Raw genomic sequence first — 21,830 nt, forward strand, 5'->3', positions numbered from 1 at the left:
GAGCGGGCGGGCGGGCACAGTCGCCAGGGCTGGCCCCGGCTCGGAGAGCGCTACCTGTGCCTTGTCGTTCCCTCTCCCCGCAGGACGGTCCCGCGCCCTCCGCTGTGAAGAGAGAGGATGGCCGTGACTCTAGAGCAGGCCCGGCGGGTGGGCTATACCTGCCTGAAAGCACTCCTCAGGTTCGCTTTTATGGTCGCCAATAACCTGGTGGCTATTCCGTCCTACGTCTTGTATTTAATTATGCTGCAGCCGCTCCGAGTGTTGGATAGTAAAAGCTTCTGGTATATCGAAGGAGTATTATTTAAGTGGCTTCTAGCTATGGTGGCTTCCTGGGGCTGGTGGGCAGGATATACAGGTAAGAACGTCTTATTAATTTAAAACCTACAATTATAAATATGTAAATAAGTGTTAAAACACAGATGTTTTAGTGGGGGGGGGGTACGTAGACGTAGTGGATGTGTGGGATGCTTTTCTTTCAGGTTTCTTATACAGATGTATTTCTGGATTGAGATAGTGTACTGAAACGTTTTTTTAAATCGTAGGTACAACCTCATTATGTGTTAAGTAACAGTTTCTCAACAAGTATTTTGTCCTAGTGTAATCAGAAACATGATTTTTCCTAAGTATCTTCATCACTTTGTTTTAGCGTTACGTGAACAAGGCACATCTCCTTAAAAGTGAGTTGATTTGCACTGCGCGTGTAGTTGATAGAGCCAGACTTTTCTTTATGAAGTCTATGCGTCTCTAAATCATCTCCCCTTCAAACTGTCAGGATACAAGGCTAAGAAGTTTGACACGAAGCTCATGTCAGAAGAGTAGGTCTTCTGTTCCCCGCAACAGCGACTGTCTTTGCTGCTGCTTCAGAATGGAAAGAAACAGAGGGAACCTCTTTCATGCAAATAGCGATATGCAATGTTTCTTCATTTACTGTTAGCAGAACTAATTACAGAATCCATAGGGCTTTTTCACCTCTGCATGCTCGCTTTGCAGTTATTATTGAACTTTTGCTTGTTAGTATTCATAGGCTCATCAAGGTGATGGACTGAACTGAAATATTAAGGAAGGCTCTACTCTTGTCCTCGAATGCACTGATTTTCATTCTGGCTACTGTACTTTGTGCAAGGAAGCAGCCATCAAGTCTTTTTATGTGCTTAGTCCTTGGAAAGGGGAGGAAATGGATCTACTGAGTGCAAAATATGAACAGCCCTCCTAAAATTCTTTCCCTCTCTTCTGCCCAGGCTGCATCCGCGGGCATGTCCATGTAAACAAGGAAAAAAAAGGAATGGCAGCATACAGCTCTGGAGTCTGGTCAGACTCCGGATTAGTCAGAAAGTCAGTGTTCACCCAGATGGAGCACTCTTTTTGTTAGGCTACAAGAGCTGAAGCCTCTGTGATAATGTGCCTTTTGGTACCCTCTCGTGTGCCTTTCCGAGATGCACAAAGTGTCTGTGGATACTCTAGGTGAGCTTCCAGTTCTTCTTAAGGAGATGGTGGCAGCAGCAAGCTAGACTCTGGTCTGTTGGGCTAGAACTGTCGCAACACTGCACTGCTTCGAAATTGCCTTGCCTGGTACAGCTCAAGCTTTTCCAGATACGCTGTTTTAAGAATCTTTTTATATGTTTGTATTTGCTCGTTAAAAGAAGTCCACATAGTACTTGCAGTGGCGGGTGTATTTTTAAAAATCCGCTTTATGCCTTAAAGCGTAAAGGCCTTCCAGAAGGACGATTGACTGTCAAGGTGTTGTGTGTATTCTTAATTGGAAATGGGAAAGTTTATGGGCATAATGGTAATGTTAAAGTCATACAGCATATGACCCTGGGGATTCACTGTGTGTATTGAACATGCTAGTTAAAATTCAAGCCATTGTCCCATGATGATATGGTTGTCAATTTCTGAAAGCAGTTTCCTTGGGATAGTTTTACTGCTGACTGCAGAACTGTGTGGTTTCTTTTGCCTCTTGCTTGGAAAGTGGTCTTAGCATGAGCTGCATATCCTAGAGTTTTCCTGAAGCATCTGTTGATTGGTGTTGCTGATGTACTTTGACAATTTGAAATCCTTTGTTTTACAGTCTTGAAATGTCTTAGTATGTTTGTTTGAAGTATCATTTGCAAACAGCTACACAGAAGTGTTTTCTGGGATGGTGTATGGGTAAGGAGGCCCGTCTTTTTGCTTTTCACTATAAAGCATGGCTTTGGTTTTGGGGAGGATTTTAAGCAAACGCTTGTACAAGTTCTCAGTTTAAATATATTTTATTTTATATAAAGACATACTAAAAGCTACAAAATAGAAAAAAGAGCTTCCTTCTTTCTTCACCCTCATCAGTGCTCACCACCAAATGCAAAATAAACCTGGAAAGTGTATGTTTTGGACTTCGACATACGTAGACAGAGTAATTTGTGTATCTGTTTCCAGATTTATAGATTTATAAAATACTGTTGCTAGGTCCCCTCTTTTTATAGAGTACAATATAGCTAATTCAGAACTGAAATACTAATTTGTTAGAGTTGATGTCTAAGACTTGCAGTGGTGCATCTGGAAGAGACATTGCTCCAGAATTCTTCTTTTTTTCAATTCCAAAAACTAAGTCATGGATAGGCTCCAGTATGTTCCATCTTTGCAAAAGTAAATGCAAGATAGTAGGTGTGTGTGGGTACATTGAGAAGATTAAGGATTTTTCTTCTGAGTAGCAGAGCAGTTGGTGTGTTGGGTTGTTTTTTTCATTTTTCTTCTTGATTGAGGGGTAACCAGCTAAATAAGTACTTATCATTCAATTGAAGGTAGTGTTCTGCACCAGTTGTCTTGAAAGCGTGTTTCAGTTTTTTAAATTTATTTACTTTTTACCCTTCCAAGCTTGGGTCATCTGTTGGGTGAGAAGTGACATAAACCATTTGTAATTAGGGCCCTAAACTCGGTCTGCAAAGTAGATTCAGGTTGGACTTTTTTCACCTCTGTAAGTTTGTACGTAATGTGTAGGAGAGAGCTCAACACCAGATGAAGGAAATATGGTGAGTGCTAGATCTTTCCTTCTAGGCTTTGCTGCTGTTGTGTAATTGTTGGTATGTTTTATTGAATAAAGCTGGAGAGCTGAGGAAAATTCATGAACTAGGTCTGCCCTTCTACTCCCCACCCCCGCATAAACCTGTGTTTTCGTGCTAGGATCCTAGAGGATTTGTTACAGAAATTACATGATCTGTGTCTATATCAGCAGCTCTAATCTGTGCTTTTTGATAAACATAGGTGTTTTCTCTTTGCAGACGCACTTGATGTTATGTAAAGAGAGAGTGTGTAACTGGACAAGCAAAATAAAGAAAGGAATGGGAAGAGATACTGTAAAGGTCACTCTTCTTTCCCTAATCTTTTTCTTCTTAAGATGCAAGTATGAGAGAGAACTTGGATATAATTGGTTGCCTTTGATTTTTAAAAGGGCAGAATATGATAAATATCTATGTTGTTCTCTTGAACTCTATAGTGTTTCTTATGAAAAGGAAAACTGAGTGCCTTTTTATGAAGAATGTTCAGATAGTCTAGTAATGTTATTTTATTTTTATATGCTTTCAAAAAGGCCTTCTTATAACTCTTCTAAGCCTTTTTCTGTTTTAAGGCTTTATGTATAAATGTACTGCTCTTGCTGTAGGAGCTGTTGAGTTAGGACACTCAGCACCTGCATATTAGTGTGATTTGAAAGGCACCTTGGAATAACACTTCTAAATATTTTCCTGCATTTGTTGGAAGGTGGTTTTTTTAGAATGCAAACTCGAGGGTGCTTGATCCTTTGGCAAGTACCTTTTTTCCCCTATACTGTAATTTGTCGTTTAATATACAAGTAAACCAGAAACCACTAAACAGTGCAGTAGATGTACTGGGAGGGAGATGGAGCGTGTCTGTGGTGGTGAATTTCTGATGACCTCCTGCTCACCTACAAAACTAGTTTTAAAGCAACCATCTTCTGGATTTTAACTTCTTTGGGCAAGTAACAATTGCAGACTAAAGTTTAATATCCCTGTATCTAATAAAATTTCTAAAAATAGGACTGCTAGAGAAAAGCTTGATTTGCTTAAATGCACATAGACGGACTATTTTGTTGTCTTCTGCTGTCTGAATGCAGAAGTTAGCATTAGCCTGTGGTAGTGTTGTTGTGATATTGCACTTAGAAGTCTCTAGGACAGCAGAGTAATCATTTAGCAGTATAGTCCTGATACTTGTGATGCTTATCCTGTGCTGTGCTCGACTTGGTCCCACTGTAGGGAGCGATGGTGTGTGCTCAGCAGGCACCTCTGGTTGGGGATGGGGAGGAGCTGCTGGAGGATGAGTGTCCTCTGTCCATAGAAATGTTGGTGTGCTTCTTTCTGCCTGTCAGAGCACCAGGGAGAGGTGTGTTGGGTGGGAGCATCTTGGGAGGGGGTTTCCTTCAGACTTGTGCTTGGAATATTTGGTACTCTGGCAGCGAGGAGGACAGCTCGACAAAACCTTCTGTTTCAGCCTCATGCCAACACACAGAGTCTTGCAATAACGTTGGACAGGTTGATGGGCTGATGAAAGGAAGAGTAACGCACCTCTGTTACCGCCCACAGAAAAGCCTTAGTGGTGTGAGTGTACTTACTGGTATAATGATGCAGTGCTTAATAAAAAGTCAGCTAATCCTATGGTATTGCCTGCTACTGTTCTGTGTCAGCCGGGAAGGTGACATTTAAATAGTGTCTGTAACAATATTCTGGTTTTGTCAAGTGAGAGAATTTCCCTTTCTTCATTCTTTGTTATTCAGCCAAGTAGAGTAAAACTGAGATTTGGATTTTCAGTTGTCTCCCCCTTTCTCCCAAGTGATTTAAAATTTATTGGCTAATTTGTATGTATGATTAAGTAGCGACCACTCTATAATTTTTTTTCAGCAGTCATACTGTCCTTTTTTCTCTAATCTAAAATCTTTTTTCCATTTCATCAGTCAGTGGCCTCAACTCCTCTAGCCTTCTAAGAATGCAAATATTTTTGTCTTCCAGACCCGTAAAAGATACAGGTGGAGTTGCTGTGACAGCACTTCCTCGGTGCAGACAGCATGCCCTGTCTGTGCTGCTTCTCACCACAGGTCGGTCCCTGTCCTCAGGCAGGAAGTGCAGCAGAAGCTGGAGAACAGCAGATGAGATAAAGTAAATTATTATTTTTTTGCCCCAAATAAGGCAGGAGGTGTTATTTCAGGAGACCTATCTATGCCTCTAATCCTGCCGTTGTTTTCTATCCTCCTCTGTTCCTGGAGCGTGATTTATTTTTCTTTAACTGGCAATATTTTGTTTTCAGGACTGGTCACTACTCTTAGAATTGGGCAGGGAGGGATGCGGGGGAAACAATTCATGCTTGTGAGGTCAGGCAGTGTGTGAAATGGAGAAACAGAATTGTTCTTGTTTCGTGTTTCCTTTGAATGTGTAAAAAGTACCTGATGTGACTCAGTGGATTTGGATATCAACATACCACACAGAAGCTTTTGGTTTATGGTTTATCCTATGGCTAGGTGTTGAGTTTCTAGGTAATCCATGGCTTAAATGCAGCTTTCTCTGATGCGTGTGATTTATGTGTAGGTAATGCTGAGATCAAGCAGGGATCTTTGAGTTTATTTTGCTGTTTGTAAGAGGAAGTTTATGTGTAATTTGTGAGCCGTCTCGATAAGGAAAGGTCAGAGTTGAATGAGTGGAGGACGTTGGAGCTGTTTCTACCCTGGTCTCTGAGCAAAGGCTCAGTGTGAATTTGCATAAGAGGAGGTAAGGAGTACAAGTGAACTGTCAACTTCTTTGTGCAAGTGATGTGTCTGTTTGTCAAAAGTGCTACACAGTGACCCTTGTCCTATTTTAATAATGTATAAAACCATACTATCTCTCCTTTTTAGGACGTGAACTACAGGCTTTACTATAATTCTTTATAGTTCATCTAGTGTCAGCAGTGTGTTAAAAGTAGTAAAACTTCTCTTTCATTTTCCTATCATATCCTTTAACTATAAAGGACCATTCAAAAAAAATTAACTATTGAAATGCTGTCTGAATTTGTAGAAATCTGCTGCCTTCTAGCACAAAACTTAAAGAGTATAAGCACACACTGTTGCTTTTCTGCTAGTGATATTGTTGTTGTTTGTTGCTGTTTACTCCCCTTTTATTTTTTTTTTTAAGAGTGGGTTAGCTTCTGCTCCTGTTGCACCTACTGTGGATAATGCAGAAGCTATTGCAAGCACACCGAATCTCTCACATCTGCCTAAGGATTGTGAGGATCAAATTATTGAGGAATACCTATACAGAAAGATGTGATTATTTACCTTTAAGTCCAGGAGTGGCTGTGGGACGCTTCTAAATTAGCTTATGTGCTAACAGCCAAAGGAGGACAAAGTTTTGGGAATGCTGGGTTCTATTCCTGCTTATGGCTGAGGTTGCTATTTTTAGGATGTGTTTTCATTCCTTCTAGTTCTTCTGGGCCTTTGTTTTTAGTGTATCTATTCACACTCGTCATCTTACTTCTCCCTTTGTTGCTGGTTGACTGCCTGAAAGGATATGACTAAGAATACCTGAGAGAGATGTGTCCTTTGTACCTTTTCTTGTTCTTTTTCTTCATTGTAGGCTTTTAGGAACCATGTGAAATAATTACAGGAAAGCTTTTGTCCAGCTCTGATTTGGAGAAGGAAGATCTTAGGGAGTTAAGTTCTTTGTCCACAAATTCTTCGTAGAGTGTACGAAGTAGGATTTTTTTTTCCACTTCAAAAGTGAAATTGTGTCTGTATTGGAACGTGCCAGAAATGATGCTTTTACGTCAGAGATGCAATCTCTTATTGTCACTTAATGTAACTGTTCTAAAGCATAGACTTTTTAGTGTCTATTTCCCTTTTCAAGGGAACTGGTGAAAAAATTGGACGTTTAATGTGGATAAAACCTATTTTCTCTGTCATTTTGTTCTGAGAAATTACTTTTTTAGAATGAAACTCAAACAGATGAACAGAATATATCACTTTCCCTTTCCCTGTAGGGTGTGTGTAAGGGACAGAGAAGTCTTGCCAAAGGTTAGTTTGGCAAGGTTTTAAGCAGCTGAAAACAGGATCTTAAAAATGGGAGAGTTGTGCAACCTTCATTAGGCAGGGCAGTTAGTAAATCCTTTATGGAATATAAGCTTAGTGGTGTAACTTTCCAGCGTGAACTGAGCCAAAGTACAGCTCCAAGATATGTAATCTGCTTGCATTCATTACAGTGGAATATGAACTCTAATGCTTAAGATGACATGTCAAGTGCGGGATTGCGTAGGCATGTAATTGCACTGCTGTTACAGTCACCACAGTTCAGATAATAGTCCAGCCATTTGTATATGCAGTTACCGAAATAAATAAGTCTAATATCTTTGCATTCCTGAAGATATTCCGTGACACCAGTGAGGGATTCACATATGAGACTGCATTTTTAAATTTTTTTTTCCCATCTATCTAAGTGTTTCAAGCAGGGAGTGCCACTGAAGAAAAAGCCAGTCTCAGACTTTTCAGACCTATCCTACCACTGCTGCTTCAGTTTTATTGGCCAAATATTTTAATGATTAAGTGGTGATCTGGATCACAGCCCTGATCCGCGCTAAAACTACCCAGTCTCTAAAACACAGTCTCTAACCCATTTCATTTTGTGGGTGTGGTGAAAGAGGAAGGTGAGTACAAATAGCAAAGGGAAAGAGGAAGGAGCTGCTTCTTTTGGTGACAGTACCAGCTTTAACATATTTATTGAACTACTGCTTAGGGTCCCAATTCAAGAAAGCAGTCCTGTGCAGGATAGGGCTTTAGTATGTGAATAAAATGTCACTGAAGTAGACTTCTTCACCTTTTTTTATTATTTTGTTAAGTGATTAGTGTTGTTTAGACTGGAAAAGTGCCTTCTGCAAAGTTACTTTAGAGAAGAAAACTAAGCTTAGGGTGAGAACAAAGGATTATCATAAACTGAAAACTGTTAAAAGAATAAAAAGACCAGTGTTCGTTCTGGTGAAAGGTTAGCAGTGGGGTTCCTCTGAAGTTTTGTACATGTACTGTTTGAGTTTGGCAGCTACAGAGACAGTTGTAAAGAACTTCAAAAGTACTTTAGGCTTTATGAATAGCCAACATAATGCAGTTGTTGTTCAGTCTTGAACAGTCCAAAATAATAAATGTTTAAATAAAGTAGCGGTTAAGGAAAGAGATTAGTATCGTGGTGGAGAGCTTAGGGAAAGCTTTGGCTCACTGCACAACTATACATTCTGTTATAAAATATGTAAAGCACAAGATGGAGAATAATATTAAAAATATCAGTGGTTCAACTCCACACTGCTGGTTTTGTCTCACTTATTTCAAAACTATTGAAGAATTAAGAAGGGGCTCTAAGAGGGTCAACAGCTTCATTAGTGCAAGCTGAAATCAAATCAGAACAATTTATTCTTAGCTGAACTTGAATCAGAGCTGAATTGGACAACTCAGTGATTCTGTTTCCTGAGCAGAAGAGAGTAGAAGAGATGCAACTTTCCTGCCTCTGTGTAAAGAAGGGGACTTCTAGTTTCATTGGAAGGTAGAAAAATAAAGTGTTCAAGATCTAATAAGACAGCAGCGCCTGGGGGTTTGATCTGTCTGTTTGTTTTTTTCTTAAATGCTTTCATTAGGTCTTTCCACAAATATTTACTTTGTAGGATAGAGTAGATGATGTTCCTTTTTTTGAGTCATACAACATAATCTGGAAAATTTTTATTTAAATGTTAAAGTTCTAAAAGGCAAGGAATTGTCCCTGTTAAGGAGTTTAATTGTTTAAACTATCTTAAAGATTCACCTCAGTTTTGTAATTTAAGTAAAGGGGGAGATGAAAGGTTAATAGCTTTATTACTGCTTCTCACTTATGTAGACCTAAAAATAGAAATGGTGTTCTTAAAGCAAGGGCCAGCATTGCTGCTGTTTGGGAGGACACGGGTTCTGGAAAGTTGATTTATTAGGACAATCGCATGAGTACTTGTGGGTGTAGTTTTTTTGGTGGCAAAAAGGAGTATTTTGTCTGAGGTTTTTTAATGTAGTTTCGTTTGTTTTCTAGCATCTTGAAGTTACAAATATGCAGATTCCTTATTTGCTTGTCAGAACTGGGGAAAAAAAACCCATTAATATTAAGAATATGTAGTTTTGGTTAACCTAAGCATCAGTTGTGTTTCAGTATGGTGTTCTATGGCCCACCGTAAACACCACGTAATGTAATTATTATTGTAATGTGTTATTATCTATATGAATAAATGTGACAGTGTTTTAAGCATAGTTTCCTGATGGAATTAAGCTACTTGTTTAACAGCTATTCTTTCTGTCACCCCTCCCACACTTCTGATTTGCCTCCTTGCAAATCTGCCTGCGATTGACCAGATGGTTCAGATTTCAGACATAATGGTGTTCTCATGAGTTTTGTGAAAATTGGCAGCTGAGCGGAGGAGAGACTCAAGTTAGTGCCTCAGCTGAGGGTAACGCAGGCAGATTTGGCCGTCGTACATCTTGTTTGACATCTCCCGTGTGTCCAAGCAGTGCATCAATAGCTCTGGGTTTGCCACAGCGCCGGCATATCTTGTCCAGCCCGTTGAGAAGAAGGTTAGACAACATGTTTTTGGGAAACCAGGCTTTGTTACTTCTCCTGCTTCTGGAACGACGTGTTAATCTGGCAGTGGCAGACAGCATATGAAGCAACATCCTTTCTTTTAGGTGATGTTTATTCCACCTTGCTTATCATAGCCTTTTAGATCCAAAAAGATAAGGTGGTAAAAGAACTTGTAACCCTTGTCATTTTTGTCCCCACCCCTGAATACGTAGAGAGTAGTCTCTACTAAAAGTAAAGTTAAACTAAATGCCAATTCTAATTAGCCACTGAGAGTTTTGCGGTTGACTTTCATGGTACCAGAATGTCACTCCATGTGCTTCAGCTGAGGAGCAGACCCTCCAGAGCTCTGGGGAGGAACAAGAGGGAATAGAGGTTTTATAAATTTAGAGGAAAATGTAGAAAAGTGAAAAAGACCACATAGCTTCTAGGCAAGGGCAGGAACCGTACCTAATGGGAGTGCCCAGCCCGGACAATATGCCGTTCTCCTCTGTATACAAAATGGGAGTTGGCGTAGCCTCCTAAAAGTAGAACTGGAAGGGCATCAACCTAACTGAAAGTCTCAAGTAAGAACAGCGATCCTCAGATGACTGCAGGCAGGGCAGAGCCAAAGGGAAAGTCAGTTGTGAATCTGGCCCAAGGGCATGTAGAAACATGAGGCTCAAGGGGTGTTTGGGGAGACCTGGGAGAGAGCAACGGTGTGGGTGGTAGGCAGTGTGAGAGTCTGTCCAGAAGGGTTCTGTACCACTGTGTAGCACACGTGAGAGCATTACATTAGAAAGGTGGCCTCTTGAGTTTTGCACCTGAACCTGGTCTATTTTGATATGCATAAATATATATAGATGGCCTGGCAAAACTCCAACTCTGGTAACTGCCAATTTCCTTTCCAAATGCAATCTTCTTTCATAGCCATTTTTATTTTCTGTGCTTGTCTCTGGCATGAAATTCAGTTGTTGTTCCTCCTAGCAACAGCTTTACTGGGAAATAAATATAACTGTAGCCTGTCTATACACAGATATAACATGAAGGACCTATGAAGTTCAGTTTCCATCTGTAAAAATGCTTTCGGATGAAGGTATGGTTAATGTAAATGTCTGTTAAGCCTCTTGCATATGGTGGATTACATGAAAACAAACAGATGAATATATTTTCATTTATTTGAGACTTTTCTGTTTTTATCATCAACCCTAATAGTTTGGTCTTCTAACCTAGTAATGTAGAACGGCAATGTGGCAGGAGCAAAGCCTTTGCCCAGGCAATTCTGTTGTCTTGGATGTGTTTAAAGATTATTTGATGCCTACCTTGGGCTTCTGAAGGTTGACAAGATTTTACAGGCTGGAGAATCACTTCTGTCCTTCATGTATTTCAGAGAGAGAAAATACTGAAACATGCCCTTTTTTTTTTCTCTCTCTCTTTTTATTTTTTTTTCCCTTTACTGCTTACATTCTTTGTGAATGTTTCAACAGCCTACTAAACTTTAAAAGCTAAAATGCAGAGCTGAGTTCACATAGCCATGAGTGGCGTCGCCATGCGTCACTGTAGGAAGGCAAAGGGTAATTTGGGTGGCTGCTGTGGTGAAGAAAGAACCGGAGCAGGTGGCCCGCTCCTTCCTTTGCTGGTCCCATCACCACCCTTTCCTGATACTTTGCAAAAGCAACGGGTAAATCTGAGTGTCTGGTCATTCACTGGGTTTGCTATGAGGCAGGGTAAAGAAACAAAAGAGCAAAGTACAGAGGATTTAGTTGGATAGGGAAAATTTGATGTTTGAAGTATGTTGACAAAAGCTCTTACTCTGTGGGAGTGCTAGACTTGTGTAGCCTGAATAAATTTATTTTTGCCAGTTTTCTTTTTATCTGAGGAAAGAATAATTTGTAACGCTTCTGGTGAGTGCTTCACAAGTAAAGCCAAGGCACTTGTAGCCACAAATCATGACAAGCTGCATGACAAGAGTGCTTGCAGTGCCTATTACTGTCCACAAACTTAGGAGTATTCTCATTAGTCATTTAATTGGAATTTTGAGATTCATAATATCTTCTTGCGTCTGTGGCACGCTTGCTGTATTTGAAATGGAGAAGTCTGTTTCCAGGGTCTCTTTCACAAATCTGTTGTTCAACCCCTTTATGGGTGCTCTCCAGAAAAAACTGCTCTGTTTCTAATTGAAGTTCTTTGAATTCTGGTCTCTTTCTTTTTTTGTTTCCCTAACATTTGTCTGCTGTCATTTTTACCATTTGTTCCCAATAGCAAAACTTCTTGATCTGAGCTGTGGATTTTCTTTTTTTCTTTTTTTTTTTCAATTTGAGGAGTGAGAGGAGGGAGGAAGAGAAGCCTCAATTACTGTCATTGCAGCAGCATGTTTCAGAATTGGGACCTGGGTATTTCATTGAAAGGTGCATTGAATATTAGCCTCTGCACTGAGGGTGAAGGGTAGGTATTGGAGCAAGACATTCAGAATGTTTAAATAAATTCGTTTGTATTGAGTCTGACCATTTTATGTCAGTAAAAAGTACTACTGAAACTCCTAGTAAGACTGTCAACCACAAATCCAAGGTATTTTTTGCAGTTGTCAGCAGGTGTAAGAGGATTATTTGTTTTGTAATAGTAACAGATGCCAGAGAGCTGAACTTTTTTTAAAATTAGGAACAGTAAACTTTCTGCCCCTGCTTGGAGGTGGGTCAGCTAGAAAAATCTAGTGAGACAGGCTGGTTTTTTTCCTGCTAATTACTTAATTTGTGACAGTCTGAAGGTGCTATTAAAGGCGTCGCTTCTGATTTTATGATAGTGGACTTCTGCTTACTGGCAACCCGAAACGTGGCCACACACTTAATTCTTAAGAGTCGCTGAACTGGTATAGGATAACCTTGGGTAAATTTAATTACGGTAAGATGCTTTGTTGGCTTGAATCGTTTGCTGTGTCATACTAGAAAAAGTAGTAGCTTAAGTTCCCAGCTAGAATTAGTGTCATACTCTTTCCAGCATGCTTTTCAAACTTACTGTGGCCTCTTATTTTAATAATGGGACTTGCATAAACAAAAAAATATAACTGAATATAGGAGTTTGCTGTTATGTTAATTTGCATCATTAGCTTCTTATTGTTTCATGATTGAATTATGTTGATTAAATTTCTGGGAACTGAACATCATTTTCCCCCTGACCCTTATAAAATCCATTGTTTGAAAAAAAATGAGCATGATATCTAAAAAGTCCAATGGGAAATATTCTTACAGTTCTTGTTTATGTTGTAACTTCTTTGATATAAAGACTGTTGCTTGTAGCATGAGTGAGAAGTTTAATGAAGTCTTTGAAACGTAACGGTGCAAACATTTCAGGCTTCTTTAAATGGTTTGTCTGTCTGCTTTCTTGCATCTGTATCCAGTTATTTTTTGATTCTTTGCATGCCTTTCATTATTAAGTTTTCCCTTCCACACTGCAACTTAAATGTCCAGTGACTTGGTTCTGGTTTGTGGTACATGGCAACACTAATCCACTTGAACTGGAGGGTGGTGCAGAGGTGTGTGGGGAGGAGAGAGTCATGCTGCATCTGTTTGATTAGCAATCAGTTTTATTGCTTGAGGATATTAATTTTTAGATTATGCTACTTTTGCAATCTTGAAACACAGTTTGAATATGTATTTCTCTTCTTGCGCTCAGTAGCTCTGTTTTTTCTGCCCAGAGTTGACCGAGTTGATGAGGTTTAAATTGTCAACGTCCTTCAAGTGGAGAGAAGCTCCTCAGTTCTGAGGTCACTGTAGGGAGAAATAAATGCACAGAATGGCCTTTTGCCTTTCTGATGTAGGCCATTTTACAGAGATAATATAAAAGTAAAGGGTTTTCCAAATATATCCAGCACTACTTTTAAGTGGTGATTATTTGTACTGTATCATGAGCTGGGCTGAAAAGTGTCAGCTCTATAATGAGACAGCATCAACAGCATTTTGTGGTAACTTAGGCATGACCTGAAGAATATGAAGAAGTAACTGAACTTGATTTAGATAAGCAGAAAAAACTACCAGAGCTGGGGTACAGGGGTAGTCTTACCACATTGAGAATCTTTATTTACATTTATAGTATTGTTGGTTTTCTTGACTTGAACCTTCAGCCAGTGATGAAAGTAACACAGTTTGTTTCTGTTAGGAGGAAAAATTGATGAAGATCTGGGTTTTTTTTTTTTGTTTTGTTTTTTAATCAATATGTCTGATTTAAAGGATATATGCAAAACCTTCTTTTTCTGACCCTGACTGGATTTGAACACTGTGAAAATGTGTTCCTTGCTCAGTAGTGTAATTATGTGTTGGGTTATTTTTTTTGGTTTTTTTTGTTTTTTCTTTTTTAACCTAGCACATCTTCTGAAAAGCATAGTCTTTAGTTCTTACCTGTAATTACTCTGGCAGGTTTTCTTGGTATGTACCCTTTTGGTTGTAACCCTTACCTGTGCCTTCCCTAGCGGTACAGTTGTAGAGCTAAGGAGTTGAATGCTCCGGACTGATCAAGCCTTTTCACTGTGCTATTTAATTAGGCTTGGTGTGTAGGGAGAGATGAATGCAAACTCTCACTTGGCGTTTTAGGCAAGTTTCACATCTTGTTTAAAGAAAAAGTAATGTTTGCTTACTTCTAGCCCTATAACAGTTTTCTGGTTCCTGTATTTGATAAACCTCCAGGCACTTCAGAGAATTTCATGGGTACCAGAAAACCCTTGATTAGTTACCTCTCTAGCTATGATATAAATGCACTAGAATAATGTGCTTTATCAGCTTCCTGTGAAAAATTGCTCTCCCTCTTTGTGCAATCCAGTGCTAATTTTCTGTGTTCTTTGTGTCTTTCACCTGGAAGACCCTCTTATATGATCCCAAAATATACAGTAACTGAAAACTTGCAGTTAAAAATGGAAATAGGACTTCCAACTCATGTCTTTTCATTGCCAGCTAGCCTCTCCAGTCCCTTATGTGGTAGGTAATAATTAAATTCTGTTGAGTTCTTCTGCTGTGCCCAGAAGGACTTGATATTCCACGGCCTTGGGAATTTGTTGTAAAATCACTGAATATGTCGTGCTGTTTGTGCAGCTGTTTTTTTGGGGGGGAAGAATGCCTGAAAAGCTTCTAGATGCTCTGAAATTATATAGGAAGCTTGCAATCTACAAATCTTAAAAAGACAGGAAATGGGCATATCTTCCTGGGCAAATTCATTGCTTTCATGCCACCAGTTACTTGCTCTTTAAAAGCCATGCTTTCAACTGGCCTGACTTGGAAATCTAGATTAAGTAGGAGCAGAATCTTCCATATGGCTAGAACTGTGGCTTTTAAAACACCACTTTTTTTCAAGAGCCAAACAGCAATTTTTGCAGAACTTTGTTATAATTGAGCCTGTTCCCTCTGAAGTAACAGTGACAATATTGTGCAGTCTTTATCAGGGGAGTTTTGGGCAGTTCAACAGTTATCACAGAACATACTTAAACTTTGTGTAACAAGTTCCTTTCAGTCTTATGTGTTGCTTTTCAGAGCAGGAAGGACTCAAATCTGTCCTCCAGAAGCAAAAAATCTAGTGTAGATTGCATCCACCTATTTTTGATAGTAGATGATTCTTATTTTTGTTTCTCTGCAGCCATGAGACTCTGTTCATATCTTATTTCCTTGTGTCTTACTTTCTTCTTGAAACAGAATGACAGATTCTCCCCGGTTAGTTACACGAAGACTTGCTTCCGTCCTGTGGGTGCGTTATTATTTTTTTCAGTGGAGTCTTTGTCCAGTTTCCCCAGTATTTGTATTATTCTGGGCTGCACAGTGCGGACTCTTATTTCTGTCGTATAAAGAAGAAAGTTTGATTGCTCATAGAAAGTCCCGTGGCGGTGCAGTGTGTGCCTCTGCCTAAGTGTCAAGCAGTTGAATGGAGACACTGAGTGCTGTGGTCCTGTCTGGTGGCTCATTGATTATTGGTCTCTTGTAGCCACCTCGTGCTACGCATCAAGATTCTTGGCGTTAACAGCTGAGGCTGCAAAGCAGGTTTCGGCCATGCCCCCTGCTCTGGAAGAGGTAGTCCTCTCTCTGGAGGAAACAGGCCTGCTATTTCACAAGTGATTTGCTTTGCATAGACCATTACCCTAATGGGATTTTTCACGCAGTTGGTTTGGATAGGCTGGTTTTTGGTGTTGATTACACAATCTGAAAAGTATCCCTTTACCTAAGGCCATGAACCTGGGTGTATTCTCTGGGTATTGTCTCCCTTGGAACCTGACTGGGAAGATCTGCTTTTCATCCTGTACCTGTTAGTTTTTTAAGGCTGTGTGACACAGTAGCTGTGCTTTTTGAGCCACCTTAACAGTTGAGGGAGGTGAAGGAACCTTATGAATGACTCTTTGGCATCACAGGGAATTTCACATCTGGAAAGACAAGCAACAGGATCAAATTAGTAATGCATACTGTTGCCAGTGACTCAAAAGGAAACTGTAGTAATAGCATTGCAGTGTGCGATACTGCCCCCGGGTAGATTCTGCTGCTTAGACAGTTGACTCTGCAAAGACAGCTCAGGTTATCGTTATGATGCAGTGCTTTAACTGTGACAGAGGCTGTGCTTTCAGAGTGCCATCTTAGGGAGAAAAATACCTTCTTCAATTTGCTTTCCTCTAAAGGAAAGCCAACTAAAGAAATCTAAAGTCCACTAAAAATCAAGCAGCTCTCATCCTGTCCCTGCCTAAACAGTGGTTCTGTAGTGTTTGGGGCACATGGCTACAAAAGTTTGATAACAAGGACATTTATCTTTTGTTTTTAAGCTTACAAGAGAAAGAAGTGGGGTGTTGCATGATTTTAACATTTTTCTAACATGCTTTAAAAGAACAAAACTCTACGCTTGCTGTGCACTAAAGACCACAACGTGCCTAACAAGTTTGTTTGTTTATTTTAAAAAGAAATTCATTGCAATTTTGAGGGTAACTTAGGTGACTCGTGCTGGTTATGCTTTGCATATTGGGCAAACCGGACTTGCCCAGCAGGTCTTCCAGCGTAGCAGACCGCAGTTCCATAAGAATTCATTCTAGTCCAACTGGTGCTTGCTGCCCCATCATCCCATCTTCTTCTGATAGCTCTGTTCCCTCTCCCTCCCTTTTTTTCCTTTTCCCCCCACCAGCACAGATGCTCACGTAATGTTGCAGTGGCTTCCTTTTGCTTCTCGAGTATTAAAGCAACTTGCTCAAAATAGGAAAAATAAGAAATATCTTTGATAAAAATAGTAGGGAAAATAACTGAGGCCTTCCCACTTTTCATGTTGGGTTTTTTTGTGTGTTTACTTTTCACTACTCTAAGCTTTTAGTTTTATGTTTAAGTAGGTGTCAGTAGCTATATCTGAGTGTTAAGTAGTAATTTGAATCTCCTGGTGTTTGGGTAACTGAAAGCTCAGTTTCAATGTAGCTACTTGTCTGCTTTGTGTTTGACAAGCAGACAAAACAATCTCAATAAAATAGCTTAATTTTCCATAATATTTCATAATTTAGCTAAAGACGCACATAAAGATAAGTGAAGATCTCTGTCTTCAGATGAAGGTCTCAAGATGATAGCAGTGAACACAATGGCTTATTCTGGCTAAAATGCATTATTGCCTCAAGTTTGTGGTATTGGCCACTGGTCCCACTTTTTTGACTGAATCTGATGATCCCAGGTGAATCATATTCTGCTTCTTCCATATTAAGGTTTGAACTGTCCTTCAAATTTATGTCTTTACTGCAGTTTGGCAGCAGTAAGACAGAAAAACATTGTCAGTTTGTATTTGCAACATGTACTTTGTGACTGTAAAGGCTGCTCCTTTTCATGCCGCAGGATGAAATTGTAGGTTTTCTTGTAGTTGAAAGTATCCACTAAGAAAGAATCCTGTTAACGCTGTGTTTTTCATCCTGGTGTCAGGCTGTAGATCACAGAATTACAGAATTTAGGTTGGAAGGGACTTCTGGGGATTGTATAGTTGAACCCCCTGCTCAAAGCAAGGTCAGTTAGAGTAGGTTGACCGGGTCCATATCCATTCAGGATTTACATAGCTCCAAGGATGGACACTCTACAACCTCACTGGCCAACCTGTGCCAATTTTTGACCACTCTTAGTAAAAATGAGTGGTTTTTTTTTTTTTTTTTTTTTTTTTTTTTTTTTTTTTTTTTTTTTTTTTTTTTTTTTTTCCTTGTGTTGAAGTAGGATATTCTGTATTTCAATTTGTGCTGGTTCCCTCTCAACCTGTCATGAATAGTGCAGGAAAGAGTCTGGTTAAGTCTTCTTTACTCCTCTCTCTCTACCCCCATCAGGTACTTAAACATGGGTAAGATTCCCCCCCTGGAGCCTTTTCTTCTCCAGGCTGAGCAGTCCCAGCTCCCTCAGCCTCTCCTCGTATGAAAGATACTGTGATGCCTTCATCATCCTAGTGGCCTTTTGTTGGACTCACTCCAGTAAGTCTACGTCTTACATTGTACTGGGGAACCCAGAACTGGACCCACTGCTCCAGATGTGGCCTCCCCAGTGCTGAGCAGAGGGGAAGGTCCACTTCCCTCTACCTGCTGGCAATGCTTTTCCTAACGCAGCCCAGGACACTGCTTGCTGTGCCACGAGGACGCATTTCTGGGTCGTGGTCAGCTTGTCCACCAGAACCTCAGGGCCTTTTCTGCAGACCCACTCCCTAGGCATGGGACTTGGCACTTCCCCTTGTTGAACTCCATGAGGTTTCTGTTGGCTTATTTCTCCAGCCTGTCCACATCCCTCTGAATGGCAGCATGACCAGGTGGTGTATCAGCCATTCCTCTGGCTCGTGTGTTGTCTGCAGACTTGCTGCAAACTTGCAGAGGGTCCATTCTGTTCTGTCGTTGAGGCTGTTCATGAGGATGTTAAGCAGTACTGGTCCCAGTATTGATACTGGGATACAACCCTAGTAACTGGCCACCAGCTGGACTTTGTGGTGCTGGAGGTGGTGATTTTCTCTCCTACAGCTTTCCTTATAGCTTATGTCCCAGCATTGACATACTGAATTTCAGACTACCTTATCCCTTTTTGTGCTCTAAATGACTTTTCTCCTTTCCTCCCATTTAATTTCTCATTCTTTTCAGATTTATATAAAGAAGTGGATGCAGAGAAGGCAGTTACTGAATGCCTTCTTTGCTTCAGTCTCTACTGCTAAGGCAGGCTCTCAAGAATCCCAGACCCTGGCGATAGGAGGAAGAAGTCTAGAGAAAGGAAGACTTTCCCTTGCTTGTGGAGGATCAGGTTAGAGATCATTTAGGCAAACTCGACACTCACAAATCCACAAGCCCTGATGGGATGCAGCCACGAGTTCTGAGGGAGCTAGCAGATGTTATTGTGAAGCCCCTCTCCATCATCTTTGAAAGGTTGTGGAGAACAGGAGAGGTGTCTGAGGACTGGGGGAAAGCCAGTGTCACACCAGTCTTCAGAAAGGGCAAGGAGGAGGGCCCAGGAAACTGCAGCCTCACCTCCATCCCTAGAAAGGTGATGGAACAGCTTATTCTGGGTGTCATCTCTAAGCACGTAGAGGAAGAGCAGGTTATCAGGAGTTTTTGACATGGATTCACGAAGGGGAAATCATACTTGAGCAACCTGATAGCCTCCTATGATGGCATGACTGGCTGGGTAGATGAGAGGAGAGCAGCGGACATTGTGTATTTTGACTTCACGAAGGCTTTTGACACTGTCTCCCATAACATCCTCCTAGGTAAGCTTATGAAGCTTACCTGTGGGTAAGTTATGGGTTAGATGAGTGGACAGTGAGGTGGATTGAGAACTGGCTGAATGGCAGAGCTCGGAGGGTTGTGATCAGCAGCACAGAGTCCCATTGGGAGGCCTGTAACCAGTGGTGTTCCCCGGGGGTCAGTATTGGGTCCAGTCTTATTCCACATATTCATCAACTACCTGGGTGAGGGGACAGAGTGTACACAAAACTGGGAGGGATGGCTGACACCGGAAGACACTGCTGCCATTCAGGAAAGGGGTTTGGGCTAGATGGTCTCTGAAGGTCCTTTCCAATCCCTGGGATTCTGTGGGAGGCCTGCCTCTAAGTCTTTTGAATTTAACTTGAACCCAGGAAGGAACTGCTACTCAGCTCCAGATGGGTATTCCATGAAGATATCTGTAATGAGTGTTATGGGTGAAACCACAAGAGTTTGACTCTTGTGTTTTAAAAAAATGGGAAAGTGTTCTGTGGATTTAGTGTATAAAGTCATGTGCCTGAGTGGTGAGAATCCTTTCTCACTTGTAAAAATCCTCTCTGTAGAGAAAGAGCCTAAAATATAGGCCCCACAGCCTTATCTGACAAAAAGAGTCTGTTTATGCAAATGCTGCACCTTTTCTCATTGACTGGTGTTTCCATCGTTGTAGCTGACCTGAGGTTGAATGAAAGAAAGTGAAAACTGGCTGAAAAATTTTTATGTCTTGGTGGTTCTCCTTCAAATTTTCAATCTCCAAATATCTGTCTAGGGAGCAATAAAACGTAAGTGGACCAAAATTTCTTGGGACACTTTTTCATACAAGCAAACTTGTGGCCCTGTGGTTGTCGAAGCAGGTTTCTTGCCATGTAAAGTCACACAGTCTTAGTCAGCTGCTGGTCTTGTCTTTGTGCTCTGTGTAACAACTTAACTGAGATCCTTCTAGCCAGAGCCTCTTTGATGCTTGTCACAGAAATATGTTTCTCTGCTTTTGTCATGGTTTTGTTATGGTCTTACAGCTTTTTGGTCATCCACGGAGTGTTTAGAAGCTTTAACCAGCAAAAGGCAAAAATTAAAATTGATCTTTAGCTTATATACCTCTCTTTGGTTTATGGTCATCTTAAAGAAAGTCCTGTAAACTTTGTCTTTTATTTGATAATATTGGAGGTGCGCATTTCTGAACATAGATTGACCGTGTGTGCTTCCACTATGTATCTAGGAGTGACCAAAATTGGTACTGAATATGAACTGAAGTGATGGCAGTTAATCTGAAGTATATTTACTGTTGGTTCAGAGTGCTCTTGCTTTTTAGGACCTGTTGACTGTGTTTCTAACTAGGTTATCTTTTGTGCATACTTTGAAACTGTTTAGGATTGGTTTTAACTTTCAAGCCTGACTATTTGATTTTTGGTATCCCTTAGTAACCTTTACATGTTGTTCTGATGTTTCATTTCCTAATGATGTAAAAAAAGTACTCTCTTGTGGCGAGAAGAAATTGCGAGACTGCCCCATTGTTTGCTTCTCCTTTTAGTCTTCAAACAGACTGATATTTTTTTTCTTTTTTTTTTCTGGCCATTATAACATCTGTAGTATGTCAGGTATTAGAGCTTTAGGATATTAGTTCATGAATGCATCGAGGTTCCTGTGGGTAGTTAATACTTAATGTATTTTGTCTGTCACTGGGGAGGAATGTGCTGTACAGCTCGCTCCTTCTGCGAGCGGTCTGACTCATGAGCTTGAGGTACTTCAAAAGGATTTCAGCACTCCATCCCATTCTTCAGGCTTGCAGTTGCTTTTCTAATAATAGAAGCAGCAAAGCAGACAGTGGAGTCGCTTCTCGGCTGCTAGGGTTTATCACCAGCATAGTCCTGAACGCTGACATCAGTCGCAGTCTTCATGTTTCACAGTCTACATTGGCCTGTGTGGCTACAAGCTCTGCATCTCCTGTACGGCTCCACGGGGGCAGCTGCCTCCATGTGAAACTGGGGTTCCAGTTTGGATGATCAGCACTATGAGCTGCAGGATTCAAGTGCTGCTGCGGGAGCAGCACAAAATAGCTGTTGGAGACCTCCATAAAATGTGGAGGGTATTGTCCAGTGAAAGATGTGCTTTTGTAAGATTTAAGATGTATTGGAACTACTCCTTAAATATCTGTAGTGAGCATAGCTTGTGTATGTGACACAATTTGGGAACTTTAAGAGTTTTCTTATCATATAAGCTGCTTGCCTAGCATCACTGCAAAGAGGTGAAGGGCTTGAAATCATATTGCCTGCGCCGAAGCCAGTGGAAGAAGTTCGCTGCACTGAAGGTGAGCTAAGGTTTCGTTTTTATTGATTCTCAGTCACATATGGGTAAAAGGAGCCCTCTCCTCAGCCACAAACATCATCTCTTGTGCCAGTGAATTATAGAACTCAAGCAAACCGTACCCATGAGGTCTTGAACATGCACTCCAGGAAAATTAAGTCAGTCTTCAAAAGTGGTCATTGCTAGGGCCTGTTTCCCAAAGGAACTGCTATGCTTTAGGAAAAACATGATTCCTTGGGGTGGTTAGAAAAGTGAAAGAGCCAGGG

General features: G+C 40.7%; 1 protein-coding gene across 1 annotated transcript in view; it reads left to right on the forward strand.

The window, feature by feature from the left end:
- The first annotated feature begins 73 nt into the window (after positions 1-73).
- The window catches only part of LPGAT1 (lysophosphatidylglycerol acyltransferase 1), a 64,791-nt gene continuing 43,034 nt past the window's right edge, over positions 74-21,830 (forward strand). Inside the window, exon 1 of the mRNA XM_014950962.1 lies at positions 74-355. Coding sequence (XP_014806448.1) covers positions 118-355 — 238 coding nt within the window. The 5' untranslated portion in view covers positions 74-117. The remainder of the gene's footprint in view (positions 356-21,830) is intronic.

This window comes from Calidris pugnax, unplaced genomic scaffold (assembly GCF_001431845.1).
Source record: "Calidris pugnax isolate Ruff unplaced genomic scaffold, ASM143184v1 scaffold24, whole genome shotgun sequence".
Lineage (NCBI taxonomy): Eukaryota > Metazoa > Chordata > Aves > Charadriiformes > Scolopacidae > Calidris > Calidris pugnax.